Below are 18,322 nucleotides of genomic sequence, written 5' to 3' on the forward strand. Positions count from 1 at the left end.
CTTGCCCAATTATTATGCATCGCCACTTTAGAACACCTAAGAGTGGATATGGAAGCACAACATGGGAGTGAAAATCACAAATGAGCTGTGGGAATGGTGCAGAGAAGCAAGGCAATTCAAAATACTGCACAAGCATTACTTGCTTCCTCAAATGTGTAGAATACTTTATTGCACAACTCCAAAGTGTTATGTATCTTGACATATCTATTTATTGTAAATGCATATTTAAGCTTTGATGTACTGAATACACGGTAGGTTATATCAAACCTGTTTTGTTAATCTATGTTATCAAGTTACTTCAGTCATGTGAAAATTTCAAACGTGATTGCTTTCAACACTGTCAGTAAAGTTTCACCTGAGATGGGTCTCACGCGGACCTTGTAGCCCTGAACGGGTCCATCAGCCTCCTTCCATTTCATCTGCAGTCTGTCCTCAGACAGGACCGTCAGCTTAAGACGACCTTGACATTCACAGAGACAAAGAGAAGAATACAAAAGAAAAGTGGTTTTAAATGTGTGCGTGATGTCTACTCAAGGATTTGGGTCAAGAGAAAGAGGAGAGCATGACAGTTGCAGGCTTTTCAAATATCAAAGAAACAAGCTGCGAAACTTTCTTCATTCCTCCAGTTTGCCAAGACGGCCTAACCCCTCTCACTTCCTTTTCCCAAAATCAAATCCATCTCTTGTTTCGACTTCATCTACATAATTTCCAGCAGGGGTTTCCCAACAAGCAGTGTCTTTCATGTTTCTAAACTCCCGCCCTCCACCCATCCCTCTCTCCAGCTGCTCCTTCATCCATCAAAGCATGCCCTGTCCTCTTGTCTGGTATAGAAACAGGAACAGGACGCTGGTTGGGGACTGGAGGGTCAAAGGTCATGTCAAAGGAACGTCACACACTTACAGTGTGTCAGGGTTTTGTATTTACTATTTGGTGGGGTAATAGATGGAGAGGAAGATGAGGGGGGAAGGGGAAAACGGAAGCAAAGAAGACAGAGGAGTGTAGACATGAACAGCATGAATCACAGTGGACTTCTGTGGATGCATGACCCTCAGCACTCAACAGATCCCTTCCTGACTAGTATATGTATGTATGTATGTATGTATGTATGCATGTGTGTGTGATGGTGTATTAGGGCCAGGGGCCTCTGGAGGGTCCTCATCTTCTTTGGTGCCTGCAGAATATCAGATAGGGTCTGATGGGGATTTAGAGAGACTGAGGTCAAGCTCTAACAGACCCACTAACAACAACAACTTTTCCACACAGGCGGGCAGATATGCAGACAAGTACAGTGACTGTGTTGTGCTCCCTGATTTGTGGGGTAAGAGCAGCTGGTCATCATTCTTTAGTTCAGCACTGAAATAATAAGCCCTTTGAGTCTTGCTGATTGTTTCTTTTATGAAATGTAGTAAGCACTGCGATGTATTGTTCTCATAAACCAGCAGTAGAAAATATATTTTTAAAAAATAGCATATTAATAAAATTTGTATTATTAGTAAAAATCAACATTTTCGTTTTCTTATCCTAAATCTCTCTTTTTTCTGTGAGGTTTATGCGTACGAGTGTTCCAACTCAGATTCACCAAACTCTCTAAACTGCACAAACATTCGTAAATCACTCGTTCATGAGGACGTGCACATTTGTGAGATTTCATCGTTAACATAATCGACCCTTAAAAGCCTGTTCCACTTTGTTTGTGGGCGAGTTTCATTAACAAAAATGTTATGAAAGAATAAAAAGAAAAATTTCACACTGCTGAGCTTCCAGTCCTGCTGTCAGAAATCAGCTGAGAGAAGGTGTAGCAGTGTCAGTATAGTAGTATTAGAGGACCCCGAAACAATTAGAAAATGTTAATAGTATAGCTGCCAACAACGTGTCATCAGCGCAGAGATGAATGGTCTGACATGAAGTTAGAGCCTAAAAACCGTCTTTCTAAAGCAAAGAGGTCCCTGATTAACATGAGAAGCAGTCAAGAGGATGTGAGAGTCACAGAGATAATATATTTTCCCAGCAGCTACTGAAATGTATAAGTTGCTGTGCTGAAATATGCCAATAAAAATCATAAAATCTTAAAAAACCTCTCAGTGTACATTAATGTAGTAAATGTATATGCGTAATGAGAACCGGTTATGGACAGGTAAGAACAGGATGTAGACCGGTAATGCACATAAATATATATACTGTTATACTGTTGGTTTAACAGCTTGTAAACAGGTAGTATGTAATTATATATATATATAGTATACACAGAGATGTAAACAGGTAGTAACATTAAGTAAAAGTAGTAAAAAAGTGAGCAAGTGTGTTGCGAGTAAAGTATATATAGTTGTATATAGTAGGTTTATAGCAGAGAAGGCAAAAATAACATAAAGTAGTTGCTTTGTGTCAATATTACCATTTTATCAATGCTAATGTTAACCAATTGTCGTAGCTAAAAGCTGTGAAGACCCTGATAGCATGCTGTGCAACTTCACCATCATCACTAGCTGTGTATGTGACTTACTCTCCTATTAGTAGTAATAAAATGGTTGTAATGGTCATGAAAGGCAGTCTACCTTGGCCATGGACGCCTGAGGGCAGCAGCAGGACACTGAGCAGGAAACGCAGCATTAGCCAGAAAGATGATGATGATGATGAAGCAAGGAGGTGAGTAGACATGAGTGGAGCCTAGAAACATTAAAAACAATGCTATGTTGAATATTGAATATACTTATTTATTTGCATTAATTAATATTTGTATACAAATGTATTTATTATATTGGCTATACAGTGGTCAATTGACTAAGTAGAGTCAAATAGTCTGCATTAAATAGCTCAAATACCAAGTAAAATCAAAGCTGACAAACAATGTCAAAGCCAACTAGGCAACCCAAAGTGGAGCAGCAGAGATACTATCAAGATGCGTCTGGCTGGTGAGTGAAAACCTCCTCCTCCTCTCGTGTCAGTCGACAGAAAAATTAATCTGTAACGATTTATTTTGATAATCGAGTAATCATTAAAGTAATTTTCAAGCAAAATTTGGAAAAATCCATTTGTTCCAGCTTCTCAAATGTGAAGATTTGCTGCTTTTCTTTCTTTTCCATGATGGCAAACTGAATATCTTTGAGTTTTGGACTGTTGGTCGGACCAAACGAGGAATATGAATATGTCAACTTGCAGCATTATTCACTACATTCTGATATTTTATTGCCCAAACAATTAATCGAGAAAATAATCGGCAGAATAATCGGACATGAAAATAGTCAAATATTCTGACATTGTGGATTTCTGTAAAGATTCACTGGCTTTTCAACAGGCGGCAGATAAAATCTATTTGTAAAATTTCATTTTGGTAAAAAGAAAAAAAAACCTGGCACCAACATCTTTTCCCATGGGAACTCTTTTATGGCTGACTCAGACTACAGCTGCTTCGCTGCTTGTCCCCATTACAGACCCTCAAAGTTCACACAGCTAATGACACACGCAGGGCTGTAATATTAACAAACACGCGGCACTTTAAGAGGCCATAAAGCTAACATGCCTCTGTCCGAGAGGACCAACATTTAACAGCACACAAAGTGTACACTATGCCTTCAACTAATTCTGGACCCTTTGACTGCACATGCTCAATAATTAGAATGTATGATGCTTATTCTCTCCCGAAGAAAGATTGTTTGCAACCTTGAGAGCCATTGTTTCCACTCTGCTACAATACATCTATATAAGGACATCATGGCAAGGTATCATTTGCATTGGGGGGGGGGGGGGGTCGTGAATCAAAAACGTTAGTCAAAGGCCTGACTCCAACAAAATAAAGATAAATGTCCTCTTTGAAATACACTGGAAAACTGCATGACAAGGATTTGAAGTTGTGTAGGCAGGTGCTCTTTGGAAAACAAGGCAAAAAATGTGAATGAGAACATTGTTCAAGAAAATACAGGCTGAACAAAGCTGCAATTAACTGTCTGGTAGCTCAGCTTTTATGCTGGAGTTGACAGACCTGTGAGTTAGAGAAGTGTTTAGGATGAATTGAATTATCCAGGGTTGTTTATCCAGGTGAGTTGAAATACATACATGCAAACAGGGCCTAACACTTGACAGCTTGACTGACGATGTAATTAGCGGACCTGAAGAAGCTGAATGTGAAACACGCTGTTTGACCCTAAAACTCTTTGATGCCATGTCACAATATAGAATAATTCCTACATATGTTGGTAGTCAAGTTTTTAAAAAGACAAGATTAAATCTGTCCTATCAATAAAATGCAGCATGTTATTTTTTAAATGTTAATGCTATTTCATTCCACATCGAGTCTTTGCTTTATTTATTTGCTTTAATTCATATTTTCACGAGTTCCTGTCTGAGCTTTCTACTTTTAGATATACCTCATGACTGGACAGGCCACCACTGAAGAGAGTTTAAGAGAAACTTCCAGCCTGCCTGAAGGCTTTTCAGACCACCTGATATACAGCCATCATGTGCAGTATGTGATGTGACTATACTGCTCGTTTTGTATGTTTTCTCATGTTTCACATGTACCTGCTTGCCTGAATGTTGCCAAGTCTGAGTTTATATTTGAGCCGTGTGTCGTGCGTACCTATCTGCCTGCCAGAGAGGAAAAGATGAGTATTTTTACGCAATGCCGGTGGATCTACTTGCAGAGAGGATTGTAGAGTCTCCTCTTTGTCTGACCCCCTTTTCAAATTCTGGGTGCATGCAATTAAGTTACATAAGCTATGCAAATCAGGACTCAGCACTTAAATTTGGACTTAAATGCCTGTGCCAGTTTTACCACCACTGATCTTTTGAGTCATCTGATTTTTTTTAATGAACCCATATGAGCATACGCAGTCACACAGTAGACATTTAGTCCACAGTTCACTCTGACTGGACAATACAGTAACTGGCCATTATGTTGGCGTTATTGTGCCAAAATGATTTGGAAAGAGTCAGTTTTTCCTCTACGCATAGGGGAAAAAATATGTGTGGATCTGTCTATGGAATATCCTATGTGAAAGATGTTCTATTAATTATTTAAACGCTGATGGCGGCCTGATTTCTCATACTGTGCATCTGTAGATTACCACACTACAGTGAGATTAAAGCGGTCTCGAGTCAGTGTCAATATTCATTTACTGATGCCTTTACTGCCCTTGGAGTGACCTCAGCAGGAAAAAATGACACCACCACAAAATAACTTGAACTCCAGTGAACTTTGCAAGTGCCCAGGTGGTCTACTGCTGAAGCAACAGAATAGAAATGTGCAACAATGGACTCCTGAAACCTCAATAATGTCATATGACTGGCAGTATTTTTAAGGTCATGGATTTAGTGGGAGGTAAATACAGCATCTCATTTTTATTTACATAAAGAGGCTTTGGGTGACTTAAAAGTACACACATAGTGAGTAGTATGAAAGTCATGTTTTGCATAACACACATAATAACATCATAACTGCGTACATTGTTGATTAGAACTGCAATGCGTAAAAAGCGAGAGCTTTTACTTCATGCTGATCATATAATTATTGGATACCGACAATTATTTTTAATGTGTACGTATTTCGCATGCGCAAAGAGTAGCAAATGAACGGTGTCCCTTCCTCAGGCTATTTTACAACAAGACTTTCAAACTATAACGTTAGCCTATTGTCAGTCGTTTAACCTGAGAACACAGGACTTAAAGAGGACCAACAACTAAACCTTAACCACAATGTTACAACAACTTTTTCTCGCCTGGTCCGAGGAGCCAGGTGAGGTCTTACCTGGCTGTTTGGTGGTCCGCGTTATTCCCACAGAGAGACTCCGCACGGCATTCCAGAGGTGGGATGTCAACACGCGCCAGTTCCGCTAAACTGTGAAGCCAGCTCCCCCCCTTTCTTTCAGGTGGGATCTGAACTCCTCTGGGTTGAAATCCGAGAAGCAAGGCCCTCCTGCTGCTCCAGCATAGGCGTGGCACTCCGGAGAAGGCTATAAAGACCTCCACGGCGCAAACACACACCGAGGGAAGGCAGCGGTGTACCGGCCCCGCTGTCTCGTGCCATTTATAGGACATATTCTTAACTTCACTTAACTATAACTTCTGCTAAAGTATGTAAGTAGTAAATGAGTAAAGTCAATTTAATTGATATAGCCCATTATCACAAATTTGCGGTACACTCTGCACACCCTCTGTCCGTAGACCCTGCGTGTGACATGGGATTGTCTTCTGTATTTCTATAGTCATTCTTTTTAGTGTCCATATTGCCCTCCATCACTGCAGACTGCGTTAGTGTATGCTGTGTTGGAGCGTGACCACATACCCTGAGGATGAGCCCCTGCTGGCAGCTGCAGGGTTGCTAATTCAGTTATTTTGAATTGCAGTGAGCAGACGCTTGGCTGTCTAATTACAGCAAATATATCACCTGTAAGTCATACACATGTACACTGCACAACAACACAGTAATATTTCAAATGTAAGGATTCTGCTGAGGCAGTAAGAGTATACAGATTTTAGTGCCCCTGAAAGTACTCTTTCCAGGCAGAAATGTAGGAGGACTTAGAACCAGACTTCAAGAGACTTGTGCTCCCTGCAGAAGTTAATCAGATTACCTGTAAATAAACTTCATTACTGTGACCAAACTGATGCAATAAAATCAGAGTTGATAAATAGGAAGGAGACAGATATGCCATTTTAAAGCGTGCTACACAGATTAGTATCACACATGTTTCACTTTATTTTGCAATGTATTGCAACAATGCTGCATTTTACAGAAAATCATGACAAATAACGTTAAAAAAAGATGACTTCTTACATGGCTATCAACTCAAGTACTTCAACTACATAATTACTGATTCAATTTGAAAATAGCTCTTTAAAGTAGTCTGCTTGACTGTTGTGATGTTAACAAGGCACATTACGGTACAGTCATTTCACATCTCTTCAAGTAATGACTGGGATGGATGGAGACCTTTCCTTTTAGATTCAATAAATAGTCTCCACCACTGCAGCTCATTACTTGATTTAAATGCTTTTTTCCAGTTAGCAGAGCCTTTGAAGTAAAAACGACCATAAAATCACGTTCAGACGGCCTTTCTGCCACCATTCTGACCTTTATAATGGTGCAGTACTCTTCTTATTCAGCGGTCTGACTCACGTGGCTCGATATCATAGTTATTTTTTCAGTGTCACATTTGAGGCCTCGAATTTAATGTAACATAGAGCAGACTTCTAAGGCTCAAGCAGTTAGTCAATTCATTAATTAGTCGATCAACAGTAAATTAGTCAGCAACTAATTTGATAATCAGTTTATCATTTGTCATTTTTAAAAGCAAAAACATTCCCAAGTTTCTCAAAAGCTTCTGAAACGTGAGGATTTGCTGCTTCCTTTGTCTTATGTGATAGTACCTGAATATCTGTTGGTTGGACAAAACACGCAATTTGAAGACGTAACCTTAGGGTTTAGGAAATTGTGATGGGCATTTTTTTTTCTGACATTTTTTAGACCAAACAATTATTCGATTAATCAAGAAAATAACCTGCAGATTTATTGACAGCGATAACAATCGTCCGTTGCAGACAGACCTTAACGACCTCATCTATTTGTATTAAATTGTATTGTTAGCTTGGATAACTCAGCCCACACACAGAAGCACAGCAAAGCCGTCTGCAAAAATCGGAATCTGAGGAACTATATTATACATCTACTATTATTCTCGTTTTCACACAAAATAACTTAAGGATGTTCTTTTCTTGGGAACCAGGCTACATTCATAAGGGAAAGAAATAATGTAATCTGAAGTTAGGGTACCACTGCTCCCACTCTGCATTACCGGGATACGGGACACTCAACTTCCAGTAGATTTTTCCTAAACCACTTGTTTCCTCATTAAATAGTTTCGACATTTGTCCTGTTTCTTAACAGCTTATTCTGACGGGACCTTCACATAATGCTATTAATATTATATATACACATATGTTTATAGGTGTATATATATAACAAAGCAAGAAGACAATCCCACAGTGTGACATGTATCTGGCAAAGAAAAATGACCCACAGTGATTCAAGGTGTCAAAGTATCCCTTTAAAGCTGTAACACTCTCCATACATCATACTTTGTTGACACGTGGATGTATTAGCTGTATTTTTGAAGCTCCCCTAAGGCAAAAGATCATAACTTGTGTCAAGTCCACAGTTAATGTACAGCTGATAATGAGGCCCTGGCCTGGCCTGAAGACATGATCGGTGGAAGAACAGAGCTAAAGAGGACGTTCCCTCTTTTTGTGTGTTACGTGCTGTAGTATAGTGGGTGTTTCTGTCTGTGTTCTCCTGTGTCTCTGCGGGTATTGCCCTCCCCTGCCTTGCAGCTGCAGTCAGCGATTGGTGGCCTGGAGCATAAAAGGCATGGAGAGAGCTGCCACTGTTGTCAGTCAACAATTCGGCAGGTTATTCTTGTGTCGGCAGCTTTAGGCTGCGTGAAGCCCCTCATCAGATGGCAGCATACGTGCTGTGTACAGTTAACCAGATTTGAGACTCATATCCTGTGATGTCAGTGCAGAGTGATTTCTTGTTCCTCATCTTCTTCGTTGTATTCATCAGCAGCCGAATCCTCTCTTTCGTCTCCGTTATTCCGCAGTAATGGCAACTCAAGCTCTGGGCTCTTACTGTTGAGCTGTCTTAAAGACGGGGCCTTATCTGATGGAAAATATCACAAAATTGACATTGTCAAATCACTTCTTAAAGTCCCCCTCCACTTAAACATTTTGCTTATTGTGACTTGACTTGGATGTTTGAGCCTCATTGTGCAGAATGACGTACAGTATGTGCAGAGTTTGACATAAAGACGAGGTGTAGAGTTTCCCCGTTCACCTTAAATCTGATTTTAAAGGTTCTGTATACGAGATTTTCAACATTAATATAGCAGCCAACAACTATTTGCTATGTAAAGATATAGTGGAGTAATGGCGTCCTGAGCAGAGAATGATGTTACCCCCACTTACGATGATCTGCGAGGAAAATTACTGTTTTTCTCAATGGAGTCTGGGTCTGAGATGCTGGTGCTCTAGTGACATTTCAGCTCCTTTTTAACGTGTATGTACAGGCAGGATTTCCTGACATCACAACAGTTTGGAAGCCAATCATGGGCCAGTATTCAACTCACGCAAGTTGAATGTGGAAACTTGAAGCCTGAGAATGGACTTTTCAGTAAAGTAGTGTCTACTTTTGAAATGAAAAATATTTGCATATTCTAGATCCTGGATTTTTCAATGAGGGAGAAAACATCAGTTTCAAGATATTATTATACAGAGAATATTCTACACGTCATTAAACATCTCTTGATGGGGGTTTGTAAATATTTGATTGACTCTTTATTTATTATGATATTATTATGTTATTTCCAATACAAATTTTAACAGTATAATGAACAATAACAATAAAATTAACACTTACTTTTGGAGTAATATGTCTTGAGTCCCACATGCAATGAAATGCCACACAGACACACAGCAAATCCCAGCCAATTAAGCATAGTCATTTTGTCTCCCATCAGAGCTGCTGCCAAAAGCAGAGTACACACCTCCTACAGAAAAACAAGGCATTAAAAGGAATGAAAGAAAGGGTTTATTAGATATGTCTGAACAAGACCAGAACACTGCAGCCTCATGAAGCTTTACAAAGACGTGATGCTCTATATGCAGCAGAAAACAAAAGTGGTTGGATAGATGAAAAACTTTGTGTGGTCAGATCCTTAGCAATAGCAGAGATGCTGACCTTTCAAAGCATGTCCAATTAGATTAAAGCTGTCCCAGAAACTTAGAGAGTTTCTAAATTTTCAGTGATAAAATTCTAGTATAGTTTAAAAAAATGTATATTGGATTCGTAGCCCCCCATAAGCACCAAAAGCCAACACAGCTCTCTAGCTTTGTTGGATTATTCTGACTGATTCTGATTCAAAAAGAAAGTCATACTACACACAGAATTAAAAAGTACCTTAAAGATCCCTGATATGGATAATGTGAGGCTGGAGGTTCGGGAGACTAGCAGGAACTCTGAGAAGCCTAAACCATAGGCCAGTGCCCCGCCGATACTTAGTGTGAAGAGTGAATACAGGAGAGGTGAGAGCTCCGTCACCCGGAATAACTTTTCTGAGGTACTGAGGCTCAGCCCTGGAAACCAGACAGAGAGGAGAATCTACAATGATGTTTCCATGGATTGATTATAGGACCTGTCCATTCATATTCCAGGATTTTCTAGTCTAACAGCATTTGTAGGTGACTGTACATTGGAAAAGACAGAGTGAAGCATGTTACCAATGTTAGATCGCTGGCATGCAATGTCAAGCAATTTGATTGCCGTGTGTCACAAAGTGCAGAGAAACTCCGATAAATATAGAGATCGATTAAGGTGTTCATATGGTTAAAATTCCCTTTTGGTAGTCCGACTATAATGGGACTATCCTACATATCTGGAACTGTCCTCACTCTGACTATGAACATGGATTTCATCTCTCAGGCTACATACAGGCTGCACTACCTTATTGGTGTAGGGTCTGAAAAGAAATACCTGCAGATGTTACTCAGGGCTGAAAAAGTACTCCACCTCCTCTGTTTTCTGGATTTAAAAAGCAATCTATTTTTTTATTTACAGTTAATATTCTCCTAAAAATCAGAGACAAGACAGTAAAGCACAAAGCTCCTTGTAGTAAAGACTCTATCAAGGAAACTAAACACGATTTTAAAATAGGGTTAGTACATTAACAATACACTAGAGGTTTACATAGAATTTCTCTTATATTTATTTCATAACTTCTTAAGTGCTAGATTAATATAAGAGTAACTGTAACTAAATGTACAGCTTAAATGCTATTTTTATTTAGCCAAAAAACATGCAGAAGAGAAAGTAGATTGATAGTTTAAATGCATATATAATTTATCTACTTTCTCTTCATCTGCCTTCATCTGAAATACTAAATATATATATATATATATATATATATATATATTTATTTATTTTATTATTTATTTATTTATTTTTTCCCTCCCTTAACTTCAGTGTCACGGAATAGCCTTATTGATCAAGCGTGTCCTAGTGAGCTGTGATAAACCTTCACATCCTGCAATCTTCAGAATCAGAAATACTTTATTGATCCCCGAGGGGAAACTCTTTTGTTACAGCTGCTCACTGTCACGTTAACGGGCACTTAAGCAAAATTGGCAATTACCAGAAATCCATCACACAAGAAGGCACTTGATTATTTGCAAATAACTAAGGTGTGGGTATTGGGACAGATCCTATGTTGACACTTAATCAGTTTTTTGAGGAAAATGACCATTGATCTGAACAGAGGAGTCTATGAAATCTTTCATTGAAAAAAACCTGAAATAGCATCGTTAGGGCTATAGAGTTTAGTTTACTTTAGTGACAAGAGTGAGGATAACAAACCACAGCTTAAGATTACTCACCTTCATTAAACAGGAAGAGGGGAAGGAGGCCAACGGACATGAGAGGTTGTAGGTGGTACATGGCGTCTATTGGGTTCTGAAGGCCTGGAGGAAAGTACAACATGAAAAAGAAGTTTGCAGCGAAAGAAAATGTGGTAATAAGCTTGCATAAGTTTCAACTTTTTAAAATCCATTTCTCATTGAGAGGTTATATTTTAATTCTTGTCTGATTCTTCTCTTTCTGCCAGAACTGCCTATTGGTGGTGATATTAAACAACGTATTTATAATTTTTTTATTTGTATTCTGTAGAGCCTCTTTCAAAATGTTCCACAGGAAACTTATCGAATTATCTATCAATTCATTCAAGATGAGAGGATTGCCAAGCGTATCGTAAAATATCTGGAAACTGGTGTTTACTGAAAAGCTAAAATGCTGTTTCACATTATTTATTATTTATTTTAATAATTAATATTCAGAACCGCCTCTTTCACATGTTTCACAAGAAGTCATTTGTTCATCTATTTACCTATCTCAATTCATTAAAGGGGGGACTGCCGCAGGTGTGGGGAAGCCGAATTCAAGTCAGATTTGAATTTAGGTGTTTCTGTGGCTAAAATGCCCACAAGCAAAGCAACTATAACAGGACTGCTCCACACAGTATATTCATCATTTACAATTCGACAGTGACTCAACACTGACCCAGCTCTGCTTTCTGCATGAGGACCTGAGTGAGGGTCCAGCGAATCCCCCCTATGAAGGACGCCAGCAGCACCATGATGAAGCCCTCCAGGTTGAACTGGGTCGACTCAAATGTAAACATAAACAGACCACTGGCGATCAGCAGGACCACCAGGATCAGGAATGGGTTCTGGTCGAAAGGGACAGAAGAGAGACGGTGAGAAACAGCAAGAGAAAAGAATTGAAAAGAAACGAAAAAATGGAAATAAAGTGAAGAAGATAAAAAAGGAGGACAATGATCAATAGAAATAAAGACTGACCGTATACTAAGTGGAAAAAGCAGAGGATATGACAAAATGCATCATTAGTCCCCAGCACTTTCTGATCTGTCACTTACTATGACAATAATTCTGTACAGGGAAAATGTTTCTCTGCATTAATTATATTTCATATTGCCAGGACAATCCTGCAGCATTTTGTGATCAAATAGAGGTTGAAGAAATACTAAATAGTGATATTATTTGTGGCTACCACAAATACTGGGAACTGAATTTGCCACTAATAATGTGATCAGTTTAGCTTGTATTAGCTGTCCATAGCTTTGCTGCTTGCTTTTATCTATCTAGCATTAATACAATAGCTATAGTACAGTATGTAAATGATAGCTAGTTAGCTAGACTACACAACCCACATATACAACACCCCAAATATGTTTCCAAGTCCTGATAATGTTCCTTTTTAGGTTAAATTCATGCATCGAGACACTGAAATTCAAATGATATGAAAATATTTTAAATATCCAGAAGAAGTAATGAAAGAATTTTGTTTAGAGTACACTAAGAGTTTACAGCCACGCTAGCAGCTCTGTGAGGCTGTACTTAGCACTGGTTTGAGCTAAATGCTAATGTCGGCATGCTCTGGAGACCATGAATGTGTGTAAAAAATTTCATGGCAATCCATCCTATTGTTGTAGAGATATTTCAGTCTCGATCAGAGTAGGTGACCTACTGACATTGCTATTCCATTCATGGCTAAAAATGTTTTATACTCAAAATTATACTAAACCATACTCAAAATAATTTTAATTAAACTTTGTGTACACATTCTACACACAAGACAACTACGCTATTATATGTCACCTGTGTGGAATTACATTGAGCACATCACTCAAAATTACAGACTGCAGAAGGAACAAACATATCACTATTTCAGCTGTACGCTGGCTCTTGAAAGGGAAGGATCTTATAGATTCTACATTCTTACTTAAGAAAATTACTGAACCGACCTTCACACCCAACATAAGAATCTCTTTCAAGTATCTTTACTTTTGTTGTTAAGCCAGCCATTATTTAAGAACAGCTCTCTCCACTGAAAAAACATGCTGGCATTAGTTGTGGTTGCCAGGAGATTTGTGACAAAAGCTGCACATCTTACATTGATCGCCACTGAAAAATGTAATGATTTAAATCAGGGCAGTAGTAGGGTCTATTAAACTAGGGTCCCAGTGGGTCTTTAAAGCTGGGTGGTGATGTAATCCAGTGTTTGCGGTAAGTGTGGCAACTAGCTGTTGAAGTGGAGTTCATCACTGCTAGATGAGCTCCCCCACTATACCACTACTTGAATCTCTTTTACCTGTAAGTGTACTCACAGATGGAAAAGACTATCTAATGACCTGAGATGCTTTCCAGTAAAAGGGCAAGCTGTTAATTAATGTACAGTACCTATTTGTGCTCAGTTTTAATTAAGCGTGAGTGAAGGTAAAATTAATTTTACTGACCACAGTGAGAACAAGGTATTAGCACGCTGTCTGACCACTCACTCACTGTATCACCATGCACTTCCTCAAAGTTGCTGAACATTCTGTTCCTTTTTTGTATGACTGTAAAATCCAGAAAGCAAAGCAAAAAACAAAAGCATTTCCTCTTGCATGCACATAGAGTCTGTATGCTAACCGACCTTCATTCTCTAATGCTGTCAGTATGACAAGTGAACATAAATCAGGCAGAAACAATAATATCCTTCAGCGATGATAGAATTGTTTCTTTCTTGGGGTAGTTTGCGCCTTGTGTGGTCAACACATGATTTCCACAAATGTTTGAAGTTGAACAAAAATGATCACTCACCGGTTCCTCTAGTTTAAAGAGCAGGGAGAAAAAGAGGATAAAGAGCACTGCTGAAGACTTGGTCATGGTGTACCTTGAATGACAAAATAAGAGCCACACAATAGGATGGAACAATAACTGGGTAAATGCAATACTGATAACGTGAAGTTAGTCAGCTCATATTGAAGTAGTATCTTCAATTAAAAAAAAGCCCAAGCCACAAACTTACAAGCTAATGGTGATGAAGAGGAAGCTCCAGTTGGAAAGTCCTATATCCAGTGCTGTTGCCAAGGCTGGGTAATAGAATTTAGGACTTTTAGAAGACAAACAACTTGCAATAAATTATGTTCTTGCATCGCTATGTTGCAACTATCAATTGTGAATAAGAAGGTAGTATACCAAAGGTGAAAACAGATGCTTTGTAATATTTTACATTTAACCGAATAACAGTGAAACCTACTAATTTTAGGCTTTAAGCTGGAGAACTGTATGGGATATTTTGATGTGCATGTTACAGATTAAAAAAGACAAAACTGAAAATGGGTAATTTCATAAAAATGAAAAAACATTATCTTTAATATATAAAGCAAATCTGCTCATTTGTGTTGGTTAATTGCTGTATTGGTTTATTAGAATCTTCAACTATCCCCTCAGGTGTGATGTAATGCTGGTATCAATATGGACTTTAGTCAGTAGTATGCCACAGTATTCTTTACTGAAAGCTTAGTCAGTAAGTGAACATGATAAGAGCTGACCATCAGCCCCTTTTCTAATTCTCTGTTCTCTGAATACTTTGTGCTGCCTTCTGAACAATTAGGTAAAACTCTCAAGTCTCCACTAAAATGTCACCTGTGGGAGCCACTTTAAGGAGATAAACTCTCCAGCTCAGAATGATGCGGGGTTTCCCTGTCCAGCACTGCATGGCCCGTCGCGTCAGAGCCGACAGGCAGAAGATGATGGTGAGGTGAACTAACGTCATGAAGAGGGGATAGTGGAAGCCCTGAGAGAGAAACGGTAAGGGTCATCTAGCATGGCCTAGTGGAGGTAGATCGTTCAGTGTCCCAGTGAGACACTGGGCAGATGACCTACTTGAGGCAAGGCAAGTTTATTTGTGTAGCACATTTCAACAACAAGGCAATTCAAAGCGCTTTACATAAAACATAAAAGCAACATAGGGCAATAATACACTTATAGGGTAAAAACTCATAGGGTAAAAATACACTTAAATACAATTAAAGAGTAAAACAGGAGAGTAAAAGTTACAGTGCAAGAAATGAATCATATGATTTAATAAAAAGGCAGTGGTAAACAGAAAAGTATTCAGCCTCTATTTAAAAGAACTGAGAGTTGCAGCAGACCTGCAGTTTTATAATATGTGGTATATATCTATCTATATATATATAAATAAATATATATATATAACATCCTCCAAGAGAGAAACACTATATAGGTTAACCCAGGGCGCAAGACAACAACAGAAGAAATTCAGCTTTGATGATTTTCATTAATCATCCCAAATGAAACTATGCATGTTTCCTGTGTAGAGGAACAGTCTTATTGCTGGAAAACTCCTTCACTTACCTTCATCATCCATTTGTTGTAGAAGGTGATGCCTATAGAGAAGACATAGTAAAGGAGAACTAATCCAACAGTACGAATCCCCCGGCATAGGAACTGGACAGGGCACGCCATACAGGGCTGCCAGGATCAGCTGTCCAGAAAAGACAGCTACTGTAGAAAAGGCATCTCCAAACTGAATCCGCACCCCCTCCTAACACCCATAGCGGACTGCTTCAAGAGAGGGCGACACAGCGTGTGGAAGAGGAGGCAGGGTAAGGTGGGGAGAGAGAAACAAGGCTGGGGTTTGGTTTCGCTTGTGTACAGTAAGGTTACAGCGGAGCAAGTGGCTACACAGTTAGTTATCAGAGTTATAAATAAGCCTGCTGCAATGTTAGCTTAATGGCAACATCAGTGTTGACCTAGAGCCAAGTTTGACAACCACAATAGCTAGCCGTTAAACCACGTCAGCTAACAAGCGGTTAAGCCACTATTAAGATAGCTAACGTTAACACAGCAAGCCAACAGATTATTAAACAGGAAGTGAGTCAGTTTCCTGTTATTAATTAGACAGCCTCGGCTAATATTAGTTAGTTGATGAACTCACCAGTAGCTAAGGTGACGGCGGCACTCATCAAACGGTTGTTTGGCTAAGTTTGACAGGTCCAATTGTTCTTTGGGTTAACTTAGCTTATAATGTTAGCCCATTAGTTTACATTAGCCTGCTATGTAAACCGGTATTGTACTGTTGATATAGGTTCATTAGCTAAATCCATACAAAAATAAATAAGCTGAAAGTAAGCTCCGTCAACATCATCACTCGCCTGCTGCTGCAACTAGTGACAGAGTACACGCACTGTGCTCAGTCGCTAGTTCCTCTAGTACGTGTCATGTGTTATGGCGACACTCTCATACTGAACTGCACTGATCAATCTCTCCATTAACAGCGGCCGTGTTTATTTCCCATCTAGAAGTCACACGCACTATGACCGAAGACCTTGCTTGAATCAGTGGGAACCATTCTTTAATTCGGCATCAACACAGCCCGCCAAGAAGTAGTATGATTTAATACATTTTGACTTTGCTGTTTTGGTTGTCAGTGCTCGCTACCGCCCCGATAGAGTTTTTCACTAAACTAAAACGCACAAAGCGCAACAAAATAAAATGAAAATGTGGGTTAATCAAGTTTATACACACGTAGACTTAGCTAGCAAATTACAGTGTAGCTAGGCGGTGATCCACACAGACACGGCTCTTTTAAAGTGTCCTCTTTTTAAATAGAGTTTGGCCTTTGCCAGCAGCAAACAAAACGGCAGAGAAAATGTATTATTAAAGAAACCTACCGTCAGTCATGTTGACTGTATGGCTGAGCAACGTGTGCAAACTTTATGGTATAACGTTATGCGGGTTATTATTCGTTTGAAGGATAACCACCGCCAGGGGCAGTATTTTCTATAGGAAACTTCTTCTCCTGCTCAAATCACTTCCACAGTCGAGGAAACAGGCGGAAGTCAATAAGAGAGACCACAGACTGTTGTGATCCTACGCTCAGCAACAAGGTAACGCTTTTTACTCGAAATTACGTGTTGGGTTTAACTTAACATTATAACAAAATTGATGTAATGTATAAGTTACTGCTCGTCGGTAAGGTGCGTGCAAGGCTCGCGAGTTAAACCAATCTATCGTTTGTGTTTTCAGCAGAATGGCGGATGAGGAGGACGAGACCGGCTTCGACGAGGAGGCGGAGGACGGATCAGGCGGAGTAGATGTCGGCCACGGGAAGAGAAAGAGGCTCTTCTCCAAGGAGCTCCGGTGTATGATGTATGGATTTGGAGACGACCAGAACCCGTACACGGAGTCTGTGGATATTCTGGAGGACCTGGTGATCGAGTTTATCACGGAAATGACCCACAAAGCTATGTCTATCGGACGCCAGGGCCGCGTCCAGGTGGAGGACATCGTTTTCCTAATTCGCAAGGACCCCAGGAAGTTCGCCAGAGTCAAAGACCTGCTGACCATGAACGAAGAGCTGAAGAGGGCACGGAAGGCCTTCGACGAAGCTAATTATGGCTCATAACCTGACCATGACACTCTTTGACCTAAATCTAATTTGACATCTTTTTTAATTGCTGTTCAATTGAATTGTTCTTCCGCCGACTGTTCTTTGACTTGCTGTCCATAGTCAGGGTTTTTTTTTTGTGACATGTGATGTAGATAATTTTATATGGTGGTATGACAGTGATGAGCAATGTCAGTGTTATACAGATACCTGATGTCATGCTGTCTGGGACTGTTTTAAATAAAGTAACGTACACATTATTTTAATATGCCCGGTCATTAATGTTAATTTGAGTACCAGAAGAGACTACTGCTTTGATCTCGACAGTGGCATTTATGGCTCAACACAACAAGCACAAATCAACTGCGCCTTCAAAATGGCAGTATCACACTGTAGATGCTTTACTGAATTATAATAATTAATTTAACCGCCTACACACTTTAGCTTTTTAAATGTTATGACCCCAGAAAGTGTGCAGCCACAGTGTCTTCCTCGACTTGGTACAGTGTTTTTATGATTAGTGGATCG

General features: G+C 39.4%; 3 protein-coding genes across 8 annotated transcripts in view; 1 reads left to right on the forward strand and 2 right to left on the reverse strand.

Moving 5' to 3' along the window:
- Positions 1–5,892, reverse strand: part of LOC122882806 (collagen alpha-1(XX) chain) — a 40,418-nt gene extending 34,526 nt beyond the window's left edge. For all 4 annotated transcript variants that reach the window (XM_044210596.1, XM_044210595.1, XM_044210598.1 and 1 more), the window contains exons 1-3: positions 5,741–5,892; positions 2,553–2,664; positions 356–460 (exon numbers count right to left, since the gene is read on the reverse strand). In XM_044210596.1, coding sequence (XP_044066531.1) covers positions 356–460; positions 2,553–2,655 — 208 coding nt within the window. In that variant the 5' untranslated portion in view covers positions 2,656–2,664; positions 5,741–5,892. The remainder of the gene's footprint in view (positions 1–355; positions 461–2,552; positions 2,665–5,740) is intronic.
- Positions 5,893–6,667: 775 nt separating this feature from the next.
- Positions 6,668–16,293, reverse strand: slc35c2 (solute carrier family 35 member C2). 2 transcript variants are annotated; one of them, XM_044210599.1, is made up of 9 exons: positions 15,760–15,898; positions 15,028–15,178; positions 14,408–14,471; positions 14,200–14,272; positions 12,098–12,266; positions 11,419–11,502; positions 9,947–10,122; positions 9,407–9,536; positions 6,668–8,650 (listed from the first exon to the last, which is right to left on the reverse strand). In XM_044210599.1, exons 1-9 carry the CDS (start codon positions 15,868–15,870, stop codon positions 8,505–8,507), a joined length of 1,104 nt encoding a protein of 367 aa, XP_044066534.1. In that variant the 5' UTR covers positions 15,871–15,898; the 3' UTR covers positions 6,668–8,504. The 2 variants fall into 2 exon arrangements, with proteins under 2 accessions (XP_044066534.1, XP_044066535.1); XM_044210600.1 differs by lacking the exon at positions 15,028–15,178 and having other exon boundaries at positions 15,760–16,293.
- An 867-nt stretch (positions 16,294–17,160) lies between these two features.
- On the forward strand, positions 17,161–18,054 carry taf13 (TATA-box binding protein associated factor 13). Of its 2 annotated transcripts, none has more exons than XM_044210603.1 (2): positions 17,161–17,294; positions 17,434–18,054. In XM_044210603.1, exon 2 carries the CDS (start codon positions 17,438–17,440, stop codon positions 17,810–17,812), a length of 375 nt encoding a protein of 124 aa, XP_044066538.1. In that variant the 5' UTR covers positions 17,161–17,294; positions 17,434–17,437; the 3' UTR covers positions 17,813–18,054. The 2 variants fall into 2 exon arrangements, with proteins under 2 accessions (XP_044066538.1, XP_044066539.1); XM_044210604.1 differs by having other exon boundaries at positions 17,437–18,054.
- The last annotated feature ends 268 nt before the right edge of the window (positions 18,055–18,322 follow it).

Source organism: Siniperca chuatsi, linkage group LG10 (assembly GCF_020085105.1).
Source record: "Siniperca chuatsi isolate FFG_IHB_CAS linkage group LG10, ASM2008510v1, whole genome shotgun sequence".
In the NCBI taxonomy this organism is placed as follows: domain Eukaryota; kingdom Metazoa; phylum Chordata; class Actinopteri; order Centrarchiformes; family Sinipercidae; genus Siniperca; species Siniperca chuatsi.

What these genes read in the sequence shown, in the direction of transcription:
- slc35c2 (XM_044210599.1), bottom strand. Translation starts at nt 15,870, where the DNA reads ATGGCGTGCCCTGTCCAGTTCCTATGCCGGGGGATTCGTACTGTTGGA. An exon ending in CCTTAAAGTGGCTCCCACAG is followed by an intron (nt 14,472 to 15,027) that starts GTGACATTTTAG and finishes TCTATTACCCAG; the next exon opens with CCTTGGCAACAGCACTGGAT. An exon ending in CAAGACATATTACTCCAAAA is followed by an intron (nt 8,651 to 9,406) that starts GTAAGTGTTAAT and finishes ATTTTCCATCAG; the next exon opens with ATAAGGCCCCGTCTTTAAGA.
- taf13 (XM_044210603.1), top strand. Translation starts at nt 17,438, where the DNA reads ATGGCGGATGAGGAGGACGAGACCGGCTTCGACGAGGAGGCGGAGGAC.